The following is a 16,281-nucleotide window of genomic DNA, read 5'->3' as shown; positions in this document are numbered from 1 at the left end:
TTATTGTGTATAATAGGGAACATTACAGTGTACTTTGCTGTGCCCTTGGATTGGGCTTTTATTTAAATCAGCCTTTCTCCAGTTATCCAGTCCCTCTGTTTCTTCATATTTACATATAAGCTTTTCACTGAATACCCTTTGAATGGGTGAGCAGGCTTTATCTATAGCTGAGAAGGTATTGACTTCTTTCATCTTGTTGGCAGATTTTGGAGATTTTTCATTAAGTGCAGCATGGCTTCACCTAAAAGTAGCTTGATTGCCTAACTTAGGAAAGTGGTTAACCACTAACTTCGATCAGTGATATTAGGATATAAACTCTGAGAATCTGATAAAAATTATGATCCCTCTCTTCAGTAAAATGTACACATGCCTGGCCTCTAAACATTAAAGTATAGCTCAGGAAGGTATAGCTTAAGAACCTTGTCATGGTGATTTTTTGATCCTTCCAGTGATGCTCAGTTATATGTATAAACTATAGGGAAAAAAGGAATTCAGATAGGAAGTCTTTCACTTAAACATTCTGGGGGGATTTAGAATTTCTTTCTAAATTCACACATTTTATACTTCAATGAAGGGACTTTGAGCATGTTAGAAGAAGGTTTGGCGTTCTGCTCTGCTGTAGCCACCACCAAACAAAATAATTGAAAACCTTATTTTGGGTAGAACTAGAATTGGTAGCCTCCTTATAACTTTATTTTTAGCAAACATCATAGACAGAATTAATCATTCTTTAGTCTCTTCCTGCGTATGTTGCTGGCATTTCCCAACCCACTGGCCACCCCTCTTCATTCATTGAAGACTTTAACTCAGCCCCACTTTACATCTCTCTGCAATATTTTGCTCTTGTTCTTAGTGACTTACCCTCCACTACGATGAACTCCCTATGCCTTGTGTTCTTGGTTCTTCGACCTCCTCATCTCCAGAGACTGTGTCATCTTCTCTGCCTTCACCACCTCTCTCATGAACTCACCCTGAATCTTGCCATTATTGGAAACTTCGACGACTGACATTCCTTTTCAACCATCCTGCTTTCAGAGCATCATCTCACCTTTTCCTGTTCTTTAGCTCACTGTTCAGAGGTCCTCATGGCCACACTTTTACAGCCTTGTCACACCTTGTTAGTTCTCAACCCCAGGGAGCTTGAAAAAATACCAGTGCCAAAGCCCCTGTTCTAGACTCATTAAATCTGGAAGGAATTTAGGGGTGGGGGTGGGCCTGGGCCTCAGGAATATTACTTTCCTAAAGCTCCTTAGGTGACTTTTGGGAAAGCCACAGCTGATCCTTGGACTCTCATGCTTCACCACATCTGCTTCACAGACCACTAAGAGTCAGCCCCTCTCTTTCCCTACCTTACCTCGTCTAGACCACATAACCTCTTACTGAAACCACTTTGTGTTCATCTCACCAGTTTTGCCCTTTTTTCCTTCAGTCGTGTGGCTGATCAGTCTTGACGTGGGGTGAGCCATTGCCTCTGTTCAGCCAGCATTGAGCAGCTGACTGTTGCTGAGAACAGTTTTGACCTAATTTGTCTTCCTTTAGATTCACAATCTCAGACCTCAGCATTGCGCTGAAAAACCTGGGAGGCTCATTCTTTTTCTGTGGCACATTTGTTTTCCTGATTTTTTTCTCTTAAACTTCCTAAATTCCTTTTTCTCCTCTCAGCTGATGACATTGCCTCCTATGTATTTGAGAATACATGAAGCTCCTCATGATCTCACACCCAGGTGAGGTATATTTGCCTCCTCCCCTGTCCTGTAACAGTGAAGGTCATGCCACCCACTGGGTTAGTTAGTCCCACTGCTGGGGCTTTCGTCTCTGTGTCTGTAGTCACCCCCTTTCTTTTCTCTTTTCAACTTTTCTTCCAGTGGCTCAGCTGCTACAGAGTATAAAAATGTTCTTTTAAATCTAATTTTTAAGAAGCCTCCCTTTGACTCTTTATCCTTTTCCAGTTATATATCAAGCTCACCCAGTACAACACAAGCCAAAGCCAAGGCTTGCTAACTGATTTGACTGGAAAAGACACAAGGAGCCACTTTTTTGCTTTAGGCAGTTGACTACTTTCAGAGACAGCAAAAAGGATAGTCAAATTCTTCTTAGAGTCTTGGGTTTAGTCATAGGCTACATAATAACCATGTGGAATGTTAAAGCAGATAAAAACAGTGAAGACAGAAGAAAATGAACTTTGATTATTCAGTCTGCCAAAGATTCAGGTTGAGCATAAGGAAGAAAAATGTTCTCATGGAGGCTTACTAAACTTAAGTATGTCAATGAAACAGGCTATAGAAGCTTAGGAGCTTCATAAAATGGAGAGCTATTTCCCTGTTTTCAATGGTTTAGATCTACATTTTTCAAAACTTTTGGTCTTTGAACCCTTTTGTATTCTTAAAACTTATTGAGGACCCCAGGGAACTTCTGGTTATGTGAGTTATTGTTACTGATATTTACCATATAAAAATGAAAAGTGAGAAATTAAAATATTGATTAATTTTTAAAAACTATTACATGTTAATGCAACTAATTTTTATTTTAATGAAAAATAAGTACATATTTTCCCAACCAACAGCAAAAAATTAGTGAGAAGAATTACATTGTTTTACATTTTTACAGTTATCTTTAATGTTAACTTACTAGACTGTAACTGAAGTGTATGAAGATAACCCACCTCCACACAGATACATATTTGGAAAAGGGAGTTGTGTTTTGAAAGGTTTTTCAGATGAATATTCTTATTTGATGCACTACCAAAACTCAGTAAGTGGTAGTTTCTTAAAAGTTTGTTTCATTGTGGAATCTGAAACCATATTAATGAACTTACTATGCTCTATTACATTATAATCCATTGGTTTGTGTTGTTATTTGAAAGGGTCTTTTACTCATTCATGATTTTGTGACATATATTGGTCATTTGGAAAATATTGGTGCACTGATTTATGCAGATCTTCCAAATGTGAGGATCTTTGATTATCTGATGTCAAAAAGTCACATTTGTTAATATAACCTCCAGTGTCATCACAGTGTTGGGAAGCAAGTTCACAGTGGATACAAATTTTCCAAAATTCTAATTTTCACATTGATTTATTTACTTGTTTGTTTTAAATTTTCACTTTTAAAGCCTGAAATTTACTCTTGGTCAAATGTTTCCTTAAAATGACAGTCTCAGTTCATTTCTGAAAAAAATGCCCACCAGATATCCAAGTCTGAATAACGATCGTTCATCAGTCATTATTTCAAGTAAAAATGGTGATTTATGGAAAAGCAAGCTGGTTCAGTTCACAATTGAAACGAGTGCATAAGAGCTTTTGCTCAAGAGAACCATTGCACGTCTGTATACACTGGCACACAGCAGAAGTATTTTATGTATACTGACCATTTCAGCATACAGTATTAAAAAGGTGTGTTTTCAGCCAACCGGGGTGGCTCAGTTGGTTAAGTGTCTGCTTTTGGCTCAGATCATGATTCCAGGGGCCTGGGATTGAGCCTTGCATGGGGCTCCCTATTGGCAAGGAGCCTGCTTCTCCTTCTCCTGCTGTCCTTTCCCCTGCTTGTACTCTCTCTCACTCCCTTGCTCTATCTCAAATAAATAAATAAAATCTTAAAAAAAGATATGTTTTCAAGGATTGAAACTTTAAAATTTAATAATTTTTAAAAATTATTTACTTATTTTTTTTTAAATTATTTATTTATTTATTTATTTATGATAGTCACAGAGAGAGAGAGAGAGAGAGAGAGAGAGGCAGAGACACAGGCAGAGGGAGAAGCAGGCTCCATGCACCGGGAGCCCGATGTGGGATTCGATCCTGGGTCTCCAGGATCGCGCCCTGGGCCAAAGGCAGGCGCCAAACCGCTGCGCCACCCAGGGTTCCCTACTTATTTTTTTAATATAGGCTCCATGTTCAATGTGGGGCTTGAATACACAACCCTGAGATCGAGAGTAGCAGGCTCTACCAACAGAACCAGCCAGGTGCGCTAAAACTTAATAATTTTTTTTTGAAAGATTTTATTTATTTATTCATGAGAGACACAGAGAGGGAGAGAGAGAGAGAGAGAGGCAGAGACACAGACAAAGGGAGAAGCAGGCTCCATGCATGGAGCCTGACATGGGACTCAATCCCGGGTCTCCAAGATCAGGCCCTGGGCTGAAGGCAGTGCTAAAACGCTGAGCCACCAGGGCTGCCCCTAATACTTAATAATTTTTAACTGCATCGTTAAACTCACATTTTTTTACTGCAAGTGTGTGTCAGTGAAGGGAACATTGATTGCTAGTACTACTTGATGCCATTGCCTTGGGTTTTGCTACCATTGCTCTTGTACTATCATTGAAATGTCAACAAAAAAAGGCAAATCGTGTTTAAGCATTATTGTGAAGAGTTTGATCTCACAAATCCCCTAAAAGGTTCTGTGGACAACACTGAGAAACACTCGGTAAATCTTGCCTGAAGGGTCCAAAGGGGGTACCTTTAAGTGTTTTTGTGATTGTTGACTTTTTTTCCTTTTGATCATTTTACATTTTCTTCATTTCTTTGTCTACTTCCTTTTCCCTCTCCTAGGAGATTGTCTAGATATGATAGTAGTGGTAATAATGGTGGTGTCTGCAGATATTTTAGTTCTTACCATCAGCGAGGCAACATGCTCAACAGTTGGGTTGCATGAGCTTACTTAAATCTTAACTCACAACAACTACTCGAGGCAGTTGCTATTACTATCCTGATTTTATAGATAAGAAAGCCAGGGAAAGAAATGTGAAGTGATTTCCTTATGGGTAGCAGATAGTACGTGATGGAACTGGGATTCTAAGTTAGCAACATGATTTTGAGAGCATTTCAGGAACACATATGTCTCTCATGGGTGGTTTTATCTCAGCCATGCTCATAAGAAGGATGTATAAAAACAGAGTGCTGCTTTAATAATTAATGATTTGATATAATAATCACAAGGACATGAAATTTTTCCGACCGATACTGTCCTCAGAGGCTAAAGTAAGTAGGCACTTAAGTAAGAATCAGAAATTTACTCAATGAGCATGGATCCAGATTGGGGGAATTAAATAAATCCATTCTTTTGGATTTATTGAACGCCTGCTGTGTTCTAGGCATTAATGTTTGTCACAATGACATCACATGTTTTAAATGCATGAATCTAAGGTAGTCTGGTGTATGCATCTCACAGGAGGGTTGTCTTACCTTTGAGACCAAAATACTCAGAGTCCATTTGCTAAGCTTTCCTCTTCTTTGTACGTTGCTTAGAAGAATGGCTGATCATAGATGGTATTTGCTTTTTATAGTTCCTCTTTTTCTTCTCCTACATGGTTAACAGCCCTCTGTACAGTTGACACCTTTTTTCTTCTGCTATGTCAAGTCATTTGATCAGGCTATTATTAACTCTTATGGACCTCAGAATAATTCTATTTTTATATCTCAGTTCTTATCCATAATGTTTCAGCTAAAAATGTAATACTCAGAGGGCTATCTAATGTACATCATTTCCAGGTTAGGTGGTGGTAGGTGGGTATTAGGATGGGGATGCTCTTTAGGTAGTTCCCAGGATTTTTAGTAGTCAATAATTCTGGAAAAATACTTGATAGGAGAGAAAATTGAATTTTGACTGACAAATAGTTTGAGAATTCTTTTATTCGAGTTTGTGCTAGCTACATCTACTTAGGTAATCAAAAAATAGGCTAGCTGGTGAAACTGTAAACTCCATACAGGTAGGGTCTGTATGTTTTTTACCATTCCAGTGCCAAAATGAATGCCAGGTGTCATTCCTTCACACCTGAGCTGTCATGAGGGGTAGGGGTGGTGGAGAGAGTGGCCCCTAGACACTAGTGTGGACTATTATGTAGATTCCTCCTAAAGAAAAATGCCTGACACTACTCTGCTCTGTTTTCTGTTCCCTTGGCTTCTGCATAAATTGGTGTCAGGTATAGCCTATTGAGTTCTATGAGTATGTAAGTGTTATTTTTTTCCCCCAAAGGGTTGACTTTTGATTGCAAGCTTTAGAATCTTGGTTTTCCCAGCATGCATAGGCTTATCCTTTACTCATTTTTAAAAGTGAAACTTTTTATTTCTAGGTAATTATAGATTCACATGCAGTTGTAAAAAATAATACAGAGATAGTATACCCTAAGAGAATTTTTTTTTGTCCACTTATTTGTGTACTTCTGTATAATTTTGTCACCTGTATGCATATGTGTTGTATCCATCAGTCAGAATAGTTCGGTCACCACAAGGATCCCTAGTACTGCCTAGTATTTGCCATTTTGTAGTAACACCCACCTCCCTCCAGACCCTTGCTCCTGTCTCTGACCTTCAGTAACCACTAATTTTTTCAGGAATATTATATAAATTATAAACCATTAATGTTATGTAAATTATAAAGTATGTAACTTTTTGCAATTGCCTTTTTCCACTTCCACTCTACATAGTTTCTTTGAGATTCGTCCAGGTTATTGTGTGTATCAGTAATTTGTTCCTTTTTATTGCTGAATAATATTCCAGAGCACTTGGTTTTTATCTTTTAATTCTCATGTATTCTATTTGTGGTTTGATAGAATAACTCTGTGGCTATTGCTAATGTTGATTTGGAAGACAAAAAAAATAAATTGGATACCGTGAAGACTTTGAAGACAGCAAAGGCAAAACGGAAGAATTCAAGTCAGTCACCTTCGGGTCAGAGGATCAAAAAGCTGAAAGTTGTTGAAGAATCCAACAGGGCCAGCACTGCAGAGACTCCATCCACAAGCACCTTGTGGGAAGGTGTGTGCAAGAAGGAAGAGAGTGAAGATGACTTCACATTTGGTCAGTCCCCTTTAAAGAAAATGAAGACTGAAACATGTCCTCAGGGGCAGCCTGTGAGGTTTCCAGCAAATGCAAACAACATTAAAGAGGAGGTGGAAATGAACTGGGACATAGTACAGGTATGTGCAGTCATCCTCTTGTCATTTTAGTTCACTAGATTCCTTTCTTTTTTTACTAAGATAGGAGTGGCACTGGGTAAGGAAAGGGTTGGAAGTTTTCAGGTCTCTTCAGTTTTGCCAGTGATTTCTGGAGACCTCAACTATTGGTTCCTATCCTAGGTGTACTATTTTATATTATAGCTCATTATCATCAGATCTTGAGCTAAGAGCTGTGATCTCAGGTGAGGTGGATCTCTGCCATGGTGTTTTGGTGAACATGTACTCTAAAGAGCTTGCACCAACAAACTGGGCCCTCATAAATTCATTGTTAAGGTTTTATTTTTGAATTTGGACTATATTTCCCTATAAAAGCAACGTGAGTAATTAGGTCATTGGCCATTAGTACTGTTCTAATTCTTAATGTAATGTTATAATATACAGTAAACAAGGTCTAGAAATTTCCTAGGAAAACTATCTGAATTCCAACTTGAGCTGCCTTGGATTTCTTGCCATTTCTTGGTTGGTTTTGGGGATGACAGAGAAGACCTGAAGAGTGACTTTTAAATGGTGATTCTCAACCTTTTGTCAATGCCAACACATTCTGGGGACATTTCAAACTTAATTATGGCAGTGCCTTTCACGGTAGAGAAGTGTCTACTCTTCTTTTGGCTGTCTCATGGTGATTCTGATGGGTACTCCCTTCCCTTTCTGTGAATTACTGCTCTAGAGCCTGGGAGCCTCTGCTGGCTCCTAATGCTACTTCCCAGTCTGGGACTGTCTGCACGTTACCTTTTTCTTCAGAGGAGTTTTTTTCCCCCCTTGTTGTCTCTTCTATAACCTATTAGTGGAACATCAGCAGTAATTTTTAATTATGATTTTTCTTTTCTCTGGCCCACTAAGGAATAAAATGTTGCCTCAGAGCTTTCTTTTAATTCTTGTTCTTGAACTAAACTGTGTATAATTAGGCTCCTTCATATACCATCTTTTTCTTTATTCACTTAGGTCTACAAAGACATGTTTTTTTGAAACTTTTTCTCCCTACTCCACTCCCACACAAGGACATGTTTTAAAAGGATGGATCTTAGACCATCTGCATCAGATTCACCTGAAAGCTTTCTTAAAATGCAGACACCTTGTTTAGTTTCAGTCCAGACTCCTAGGGGCAGGTGGATGTGTCCCACTTCCCTTTCCTTTCGCTAACACTTAGAAGCTTATTTCTCTGCTGTGAACATAGATCTGCCTCTAGTGGACAGTGAACAGGAGGGAGGGAAGAGGGTTTCAGAGACCATGAAGTCTCTTGAGATGCAGAGATAAATTCTTCAAGGTTTAGGGCTACTTACCCTATGACACTTTGCTTCACACCCATCTCCTAATCTGTGTAACGGAAAAGGAGATGAAATGGTCCTTCCTTAGCCCATTATCTCTTGGTTTCAAGTAATGGAAACCTACTTGTAATGAACTGAAACAGAAAAGAGTTTATTACCAAAGACACAGAGGTCTTTCAAAGAATGGAAGGGACAAAGTGTGATCACGTCTCCCAAAGGCCTTGAGCCAGAAATTGGAAAACCATGAGGATTTGAAGGCACTTTTTCAGGTTTTTTTTTTTTTTCTTCTTCTCAGTTCCAAGCATTGTTTTCTCCTCCTCCTCCTTATTGGGAGTGATTTTTGACAGCTCAAACAAGCCTGTTCTTGGAATATGGCACACCTTACTTGTGAGTTAGGAGAAATGGTTAAACTATAGCTGTTATTTTGGTTGAGCAACCTGACAACTAGTAAGCTCAGCATTTTCTAGATGGGTTTAGGGGTTGCCCGGGGAACTTTGGGTATGATTTTTATATGTTTTTGTTGTTGTTGTTGTTGTTGTTGTTGTTGTTTTTATAACCAGAGGTAGTCATCCTTGTTAAACCTTGAATTACTTTTTTAGACTATTCTTGCGGTATATGTGGATTTCTTTTCCTTTCCTTTCTTACTCCCCCATAAACAGCAGAGAGTAATTTTATTTTGGCACTGCATTCTTATTTCCAAACATGGTTGACAACAGTGGCAGGTGTTAGGAGAGAAGAGTGAGAGTCACCAGTGCAGAGTCCAACAGTCAGGAAGGCCTCTAGCCTTTGGATGAGGACCAGTCATTCAAACACCTGTGATAGGCATATTATCTGCCACAAAATATGTGGCCAAGTTCTTTGGGGGAAATCCTGAAAGATACCTAGTTAGGAAGAAATTGTTGATGGAAATTAATTGTAAAGAGATTATTAATCATCACTAATTGATCAAGTGGGAAATGTCACTTATATTTCCTTCATGTTCCTCATGGCCCCTTCCTGCTTTGACAGTGTGTTTTTGAACTCTGAAAAGTCTATTGCTTTTTCAGGAATATCACCATCTTGTTTGGGAAGGGAATACAGTTCCCTAAAATACTTTAGTACTTAAGTTTTTTATAGATTTTATTTATTTTTATTTATTTATTTTTGGGGGATGAAAAAATTTATATTTAGATTTAGCCAGCTGGACTCAGTTTAGATGATCCCAATTTTTTTGGTGACATCCAAAGCATCATAGTCAGGAGCCAGTTGAACAGGAGGAGCCTTCTTCTCTCCTTCAGGCCTGATCAGGGTGTTGACCTTCACATCAATGTCATAGAACTTCTTTACAGCCTGTTTTATCCACTGCTTATTGGCCTTGACATCCACAGGGAACAGAAGTGTGTTGTTGTCTTCTATTTTCTTGATGGCTGACTCGGTAGTCAGAGGGAGTTTGATGATGGCATAGTGATCAAACTTATTTCTCCTGGGGGCACTCTTTTGAGACTGTGTGGGCTGCTTTCAGAGATGCAGTGTTGGTTGTTGGAATGTAGGTGACATGCAGATCTTTTTTTGTGATTGTGAATGCCTTTCAGCACCACTTTCTTGGCCTTCAAAGCCTTGGCTTTGGCTTTGGCTTTGGGAGGGGCAGAGGTTTTGTTCTTCACCTTCAGTGCCATCTTCATGAAAGGGCTAGACTTTATGTATAAATGTACTTTGTGGCCATTTCTTAATCAGGCTTTGGGAATTTCCAGATCCCTTGAACAGAGGCAACCTATTCTTCAGCCCTTTCCCCCACACTGCAAATGTGTGGTCATTATCAGAAACTAATTTTCATTAAAGAACATTATATAATTATGCAAATACCATGACCTTCTTTAGAATTTGAAGAGGTAACTAGCTACAATCAGTTTTTAGAAAATTAAATGCTTCAAAATGGTGACTGCTGTTATAGTCTTTTTATTTTGAGGGGCCTGGGAGTATGGGAGTGGAGTAGCCACATATAATGTTAGTAAAGTTTGCTAAATTAGGGAGGAAAAGCAAGCAAAGCCTTCTTTATTAGCCATTTTTCTTGCAAGAGATAATGGGAAATGATATGGGTGAAGAGGACCATGGGATAACAAAATTGGGGAAAGAAGTGAGATGGAAAGGGGGTTTGAGTATCTCTGAGTTGGCTTTCTCACTGTATTTCCGCATATAAGCACACACCGCCCATTAACAGGTTACCTGTTTGTTCCAGGAGGGATTAAGTAAAACAATTGGATTAGCCGTTTTTGTTTCTTTGATTTAGCTGGTATTTGTTATGGGCTCTTTAAAATACCTATTTTTGAAATATATATACTTAAGTGTATAGCTCATGAATGTTTGAAAATAACAAGCTTCCAGATCAAGAAACAGAACCTTACCAGCACCCAATGAGCCCCTTTTATATGGTTTTCCAATCTCCTGTCCCCTTTCCTGTAACCACCCTTCTGACTTCTAACAGCATAGTTTTTCCTTTGCAGTCTTTAAGGAAGCTTCTGTGTGATAAATTAAGTGATATAATAAATAGGCAGGAGTAAAGAAAACAGCAGGAATCAAAAGCTTTTCATAAAGGAGGTGTTCAACTGCTGATTGGGAAATGATTTTGAGTAGAAAATTTTCTCTCAAGTCTACTCATTAGAATTCTAATGAGTAGAACTTAATTTAGGTGTTCTTTTAAAACATAGATGCTACCAGGACGATTAAGGCTATAGTTTGTTGATACCCAGATAGTTTCTTTTTTAATTCAGGAAATGGGAATATAGATTGGAAAATAAATCTCAGGACACTTTGGGAGAAGGCCATTTTGTTAGAAGTTTTAGACACCAGAGGGCAGTATAAAGGAACTGTTTTATCTGCAGTTGATTCAGGAAGAGAAGTGAGGCTATTTGATTAATTTGTATTTTTGTCCCCCAAAATATCATCTTGCTTTGCACACAAATCAGATTTTTAAAAAGGTAATGTAGCTTGTAGACTTTGGGCAATTCATTTAGCTTTTTTGGGCCTCAGTTTTTCTTTCTATAAAATGGGAGTAATAACTGTCTCATGTAGTTTGAGTTAATACTGAATATGTGAAAGTGTTGAGAACATAATAAGCTCTATACAAATGTTAGCTTAAAACAAGTCACAAAAAGTGCCTCTTATATTTAAGTGTTAGAATTGAAAAAAATCCTGGGACTGCCTTCTTTTTTACTTTACTCATTCCTTTTTTTTTTTTTTTTTTAAATTTTTATTTATTTATGATAGTCACAGAGAGAGAAAGGGAGAGAGGCAGAGACATAGGCAGAGGGAAAAGCAGGCTCCATGCACTGGCAGCCCGATGTGGGATTCGATCCTGGGTCTCCAGGATCGCGCCCTGGGCCAAAGACAGGCGCCAAACCGCTGCGCCACCCAGGGATCCCTTTACTCTCATTCCTAACCAGTTAAGTATAAATATTATTAAAGTAATGAATGTGAGTAGTTTCAAAATAAAAACTATGGTAGTTCTCTGCCTTACCCTTACCCATCCCTGAGGTTTGATCTCTACTTTCAACTCTTTCAGTTACATCTTTGTTGTTTGCCTCATTTTTCTAAAACACAGATTTCTGGGCCCTAACCCAGAGGTGGTTCTTCAGTGGATCTGGGTGGAGCTCAATAATTTGCATTTCTGGCAAGTTCCCAGGTGCTGCTTATGCTACTGGTTGGGGGACCACACATTGTGAGCCACTTTCTCTAGTCCACAGATTTCACTGATTCATAAAATGTCACAGGGGTTTGTACAGGGAGGTTGGCTCAACAGCTGAAATTAAGTAATAAGCAGATCATTACTGAGTGGCTCAATATTGAGTTCAAACTCTACCTGGAATCCACCATCTAGCTTCATCCACCTTTCCATTTCTCACCTCATCTTAACACCCTTTGTACATTTTAGCATTGCTGAATTTACAGGAATTTAAAAAACGTGCAGTAGTTTCTCATTAGTGCCTTTTGACATGCTGTTCTTTCTTCATGGAATTCCTGCCCCTATCTGGCTGCCTGGAGATACCTTCATTCTCTTTGTTGCTTTTCCATTGCTGTAGAATTAGATGTTTCTATCTCCCATGTGCTCTTAAAATAATCTACATGTGCTTCTGTCAGAGTACAGATCACTATATATATATATATTTTTTTTTTTAAGATTTTATTTATTTATTCATGAGAGACACAGAGAGAGAAAAGGCAAAGACACAGGCAGGGGGAGAAGCAGGCTCCATGCAGGGAGCCCAAGGTGGGACTTGATCCCGGGTCTCCAGGATCACACCCTGGGCCAAAGGCAGGCGCTAAACCGCTGAGCCACCCAGGGCTGTCCTAGATCACAATATATTTTAACTACTCGTCTGTCTGTCTTCCTTCTAGCTTAAAAGCTCCTTGGGAAGAGGTACTTGTCATTTTACATTTGATTTTCACTGGCTTGGTATGGTTAATGGCACATAATAAGAGCTAAAATAAACAGTTGATCAAATTAAGACAGAAGGAATTAGGTGATTTGGAGGCCCAAAACTGGAGACTACTTATTACGGAGTTTTGTTATGTTTAATTTCATGGAGCAGCATCTATATAAATCTAAATATAAATCTATATAAATCTATATAAGCAGCAGAGTACACTTCCTTAACACATATGATGCTTCTGGATTTGTTAAGACCTAGTTCTACCCAAATTTGGATCTTGGGCTATGGGGGGGCCTTTTCAGTTAATAGTAGCTGAGGTAGTTTAGGATAGTGGGAACCCATAGGTTGCTGTAACAATCACACAAAATGATGAGCATTTTAGTCATTTTCATTTCTTACATCTGTCTTTTAGAATCTGGCCTATCTTTCAAGGGCCAGCTGAAATGCTACCCCTGTAGGAAGCCTTCCTTGATAACCCCCGGGAGACTTTTCTCTGAAAACAGTATATCATTGGCACATCCTGTTTTATTTGTTCTTATTTGCATTGACATTTGCCTTCCCTTCTAGATTGTTTACTCCTTTAAGACAGTACAGTTTGGAATCACACTTAGGAAGGGATTTTAAAACCAGGTCGCAGTGGTTGGACTTTTACCAGCAGGTTGATAAGAGTCATTGGGGCTTGTGTTCAGAAGAAGAAAAAAAGAAAAAAAATACTCAATTTATTATATCTGTGTTTTAGAAACATAATCAGGAGTAATGTAGAGAGGCTGGGTGGAAAGTATAGAAAACAAAACTGCTCTGTGGTTCAGATAAAAGATGATATTAACAGAAAGGGAACTTGAGGGGAAAGAACAGACATGTTAGAAGTTCAGTTTGCTTCCTTGGGGGCAGATTAGATGGTCGTGATAGGGAACACACAGTGATACTGAGAACTTACTAGAATGTTTAAGCATTGAAGGATATTTCTTAACCTCTAACAGAAGTTTGATCAGTGCACTGATACAGTCTTTCCATGATTTTCTTTGCACTGCCATCCTCAGCTTCAGGAGTCTACATGTACAAACCGTGTTTCTCTAGAAGAAATTGTACCTGGGTCCAGAGTTTCAACCCAAGTCTTGAGCTTTATGCTGACTGGACCAATCTTTCTGACCACACTCTGGCACTTAATTATAAAACAACTGAATACTGAACAAAAGGCTGTGGAGGTGGAGTTGAGGTCAAGTACCCTCAAGGGACATAGCTGCTATCTAATGGAAAGTTGGAGTTGAAGGAGATAGCTGTAATATCCCTGACGGTTTCTGTGGTAGAAAATGATGTTGGCTGGAATAAGAAATAGGACGAGGTATAGGTTTGAGAAAATACTGATGAGTCTGATTTTGTCGGGGTCAGGGAAGATAACAAGTAAGATCAGAATTTCTGAATGAGGGAGCAACCTCAGGAATGCCTCTAAAGAGAGAAGAAACTGAACATGTTCTAGGAAACTAAGAGAAAGTCATTGGGGCTGGTTTCTAATGAGGGGAAGACTGGATAAGATGAGATTGATAAGAGGCTGATTTTTTGGGTCATGGTAAGGAGTTTAGATTCTAAATGCAATGGGAAATCATTGAAAGATTTTGATCAGTCAAGTGACATGATCCAGTGTACATTTTTTCTTTTTCTTCTTCTTCTTCTTCTTCTTCTTCTTTTTTTTTTTTTTTTTTTTAGATTTCTTTATTTTGGAGAGAGCGAGAGAAAGAGCAAGACAGTGTGTGTACAAGTCAGGGCGGGAGGAGGCAGAGAGAGTGGGAGACAGAGAATCTCAAGCTGACTCCCCAGTGAAGTGCCCAACTTGGGGCTCAGTCTCATGATCCTGAGGTCATGACCTGAGCTGAAATCAAGTCAGACGCTTAACTAAGCTACCTAGGCACCTCTGAGTAACATTAAAAAAAAAAAATCCGTGGATCCCTGGGTGGTTCAGTGGTTTAGCACCACCTTCAGCCCAGGGCGTGATCCTGGAGTCCCAGGATCGAGTCCCGCGTCAGGCTCCCTGTATGGAGCCTGCTTCTCCCTCTGCCTGTGTCTCTGTCTCTCCCTCTCTGTCTGTCATGAATAAATAAATAAAATCTTTAAAAAAAAAAAAATCCCTGTTGGTTCATGGAGACTAGAATAGATGGGATTGAATTGGATGCAAGAATAGTTACAGGCTATTGAGTAATCCTGGTTCATCTAGATAGGTGTAGGGAGGAAGAAATGAACAGGAGTGATAGGACTACAGAAATATTTTGCGGTTAGGTGAATTAATTCTTTTGATAGAGTGGCTTTAAGAGTTGAAGGAAATGAAAGGGTTAGACTCTTAGTTTTCTGGCTTGAACTGCTGTTTGGACATAATAAGGGGGAACACTGGAGGAGGAATAAGTCTGAGAGGAAGATCACTTTGCAAAGCCGTTTGAGATGCCCATTATGTTTTCAAGAGAGTATGTCAGGTAGTTATCTAAATGAGTCTGGAGCTCATGCGGAAGGCAGCCAGGGCTGGAGATGTGAAGTTGGCATTCTCACTCACCGGAGAGATGGTATTAATGCGTCAAAATGGTAATAAAATATAGGCCTCAGGATTTAAGATGCCCAGAAGAATGAGCGTATCCTCCTTGGATAGTCTCTGGATTTCAGCCTTTTATTTCATCTGTAGTTTTGAAATTCATTCTATTCTATATATTAACTTGATTTTGTTAATTAGTTGATTATGATAATTCTTTAATAATTTTTCTGGGTTTTTATTACCCTTCCAGTTTTGACTGATCTTGGGCATCAAGATTGAGATAGTAATAAAATTTGTGCCTTTTGTGCTGTACTTTGAAAGATCTGCTTAGGTTTTGAGAACAGTTACTGAGATTGCATTTCCTTCTTTCTCTTCTTGAGACTTCTCTACCTTTCTGCTTACATGTACCTTCTCCTGAAACCCATAGCTTTGTTTTATTAAAAAGACTTAATTATTTCAAATATGTAGTATATGTGTATGATATTAAAATCAAAAGATCACAGGAATCTTCCTATCCTCACTCAGCCAGTGTTCTTTGTAAGCAATGTTCCTAGGTTTTGTGAGTCATTCCATTTCAGTTTACATGGTAGTCTACTCTTATCATATCATGATTTATTTACCAGTTTCCCATTATAGACTTAGGTTTTTGCTCCCTTTTATTATACTGCAAAAAGTTCTTCAAAAAATATCGCTATAAATAATATCATTTCCCAAGGGTATGAGTACATCAGGAGTGGAATTGCTGGGTCAAAGAGTTTATGTATTATAAATTTTGATAGATACTGCCAAACTGTTCTTCCTCTAGTGGATGGACCATTGCATTTTCTCACTAGCAGTGAGACAACAGTGTCATGTGTTGACACGTCAATGAGTTACTAACTCCTTGATGTTTACTGCTAACTCTTGAGAGGGGAAAAATGTGTCTTATTGAGCCTTGTAGAACTTGAATGATTATACAGTGGCTTTATTGGATTTTACTGAATTACTGACTATTTTATGATTGTCAGTACATATATGTATTTTTTTAAACCACAGAAAGTAGTTTCTAAGTGACTGGAGAACATTATTTGATTCTATATTTGAACCATACATTACAGTATAGATGTTTAATTTTCAGGATTTTAAATCACTATCCTTAATTTG

General features: G+C 38.6%; 1 protein-coding gene across 4 annotated transcripts in view; it reads left to right on the top strand.

The window, feature by feature from the left end:
• The window catches only part of SRBD1 (S1 RNA binding domain 1), a 193,762-nt gene that overhangs the window by 10,209 nt on the left and 167,272 nt on the right, over window positions 1-16,281 (top strand). For all 4 annotated transcript variants that reach the window (XM_025992583.2, XM_072741202.1, XM_072741203.1 and 1 more), the window contains one exon: window positions 6,548-6,913. In XM_025992583.2, the coding sequence (XP_025848368.1) occupies window positions 6,548-6,913 (366 nt within the window). The remainder of the gene's footprint in view (window positions 1-6,547; window positions 6,914-16,281) is intronic.

Source organism: Vulpes vulpes, chromosome 16 (genome assembly GCF_048418805.1).
Source record: "Vulpes vulpes isolate BD-2025 chromosome 16, VulVul3, whole genome shotgun sequence".
NCBI lineage: Eukaryota > Metazoa > Chordata > Mammalia > Carnivora > Canidae > Vulpes > Vulpes vulpes.
This window is presented reverse-complemented; position numbering and strand designations above follow the sequence as displayed.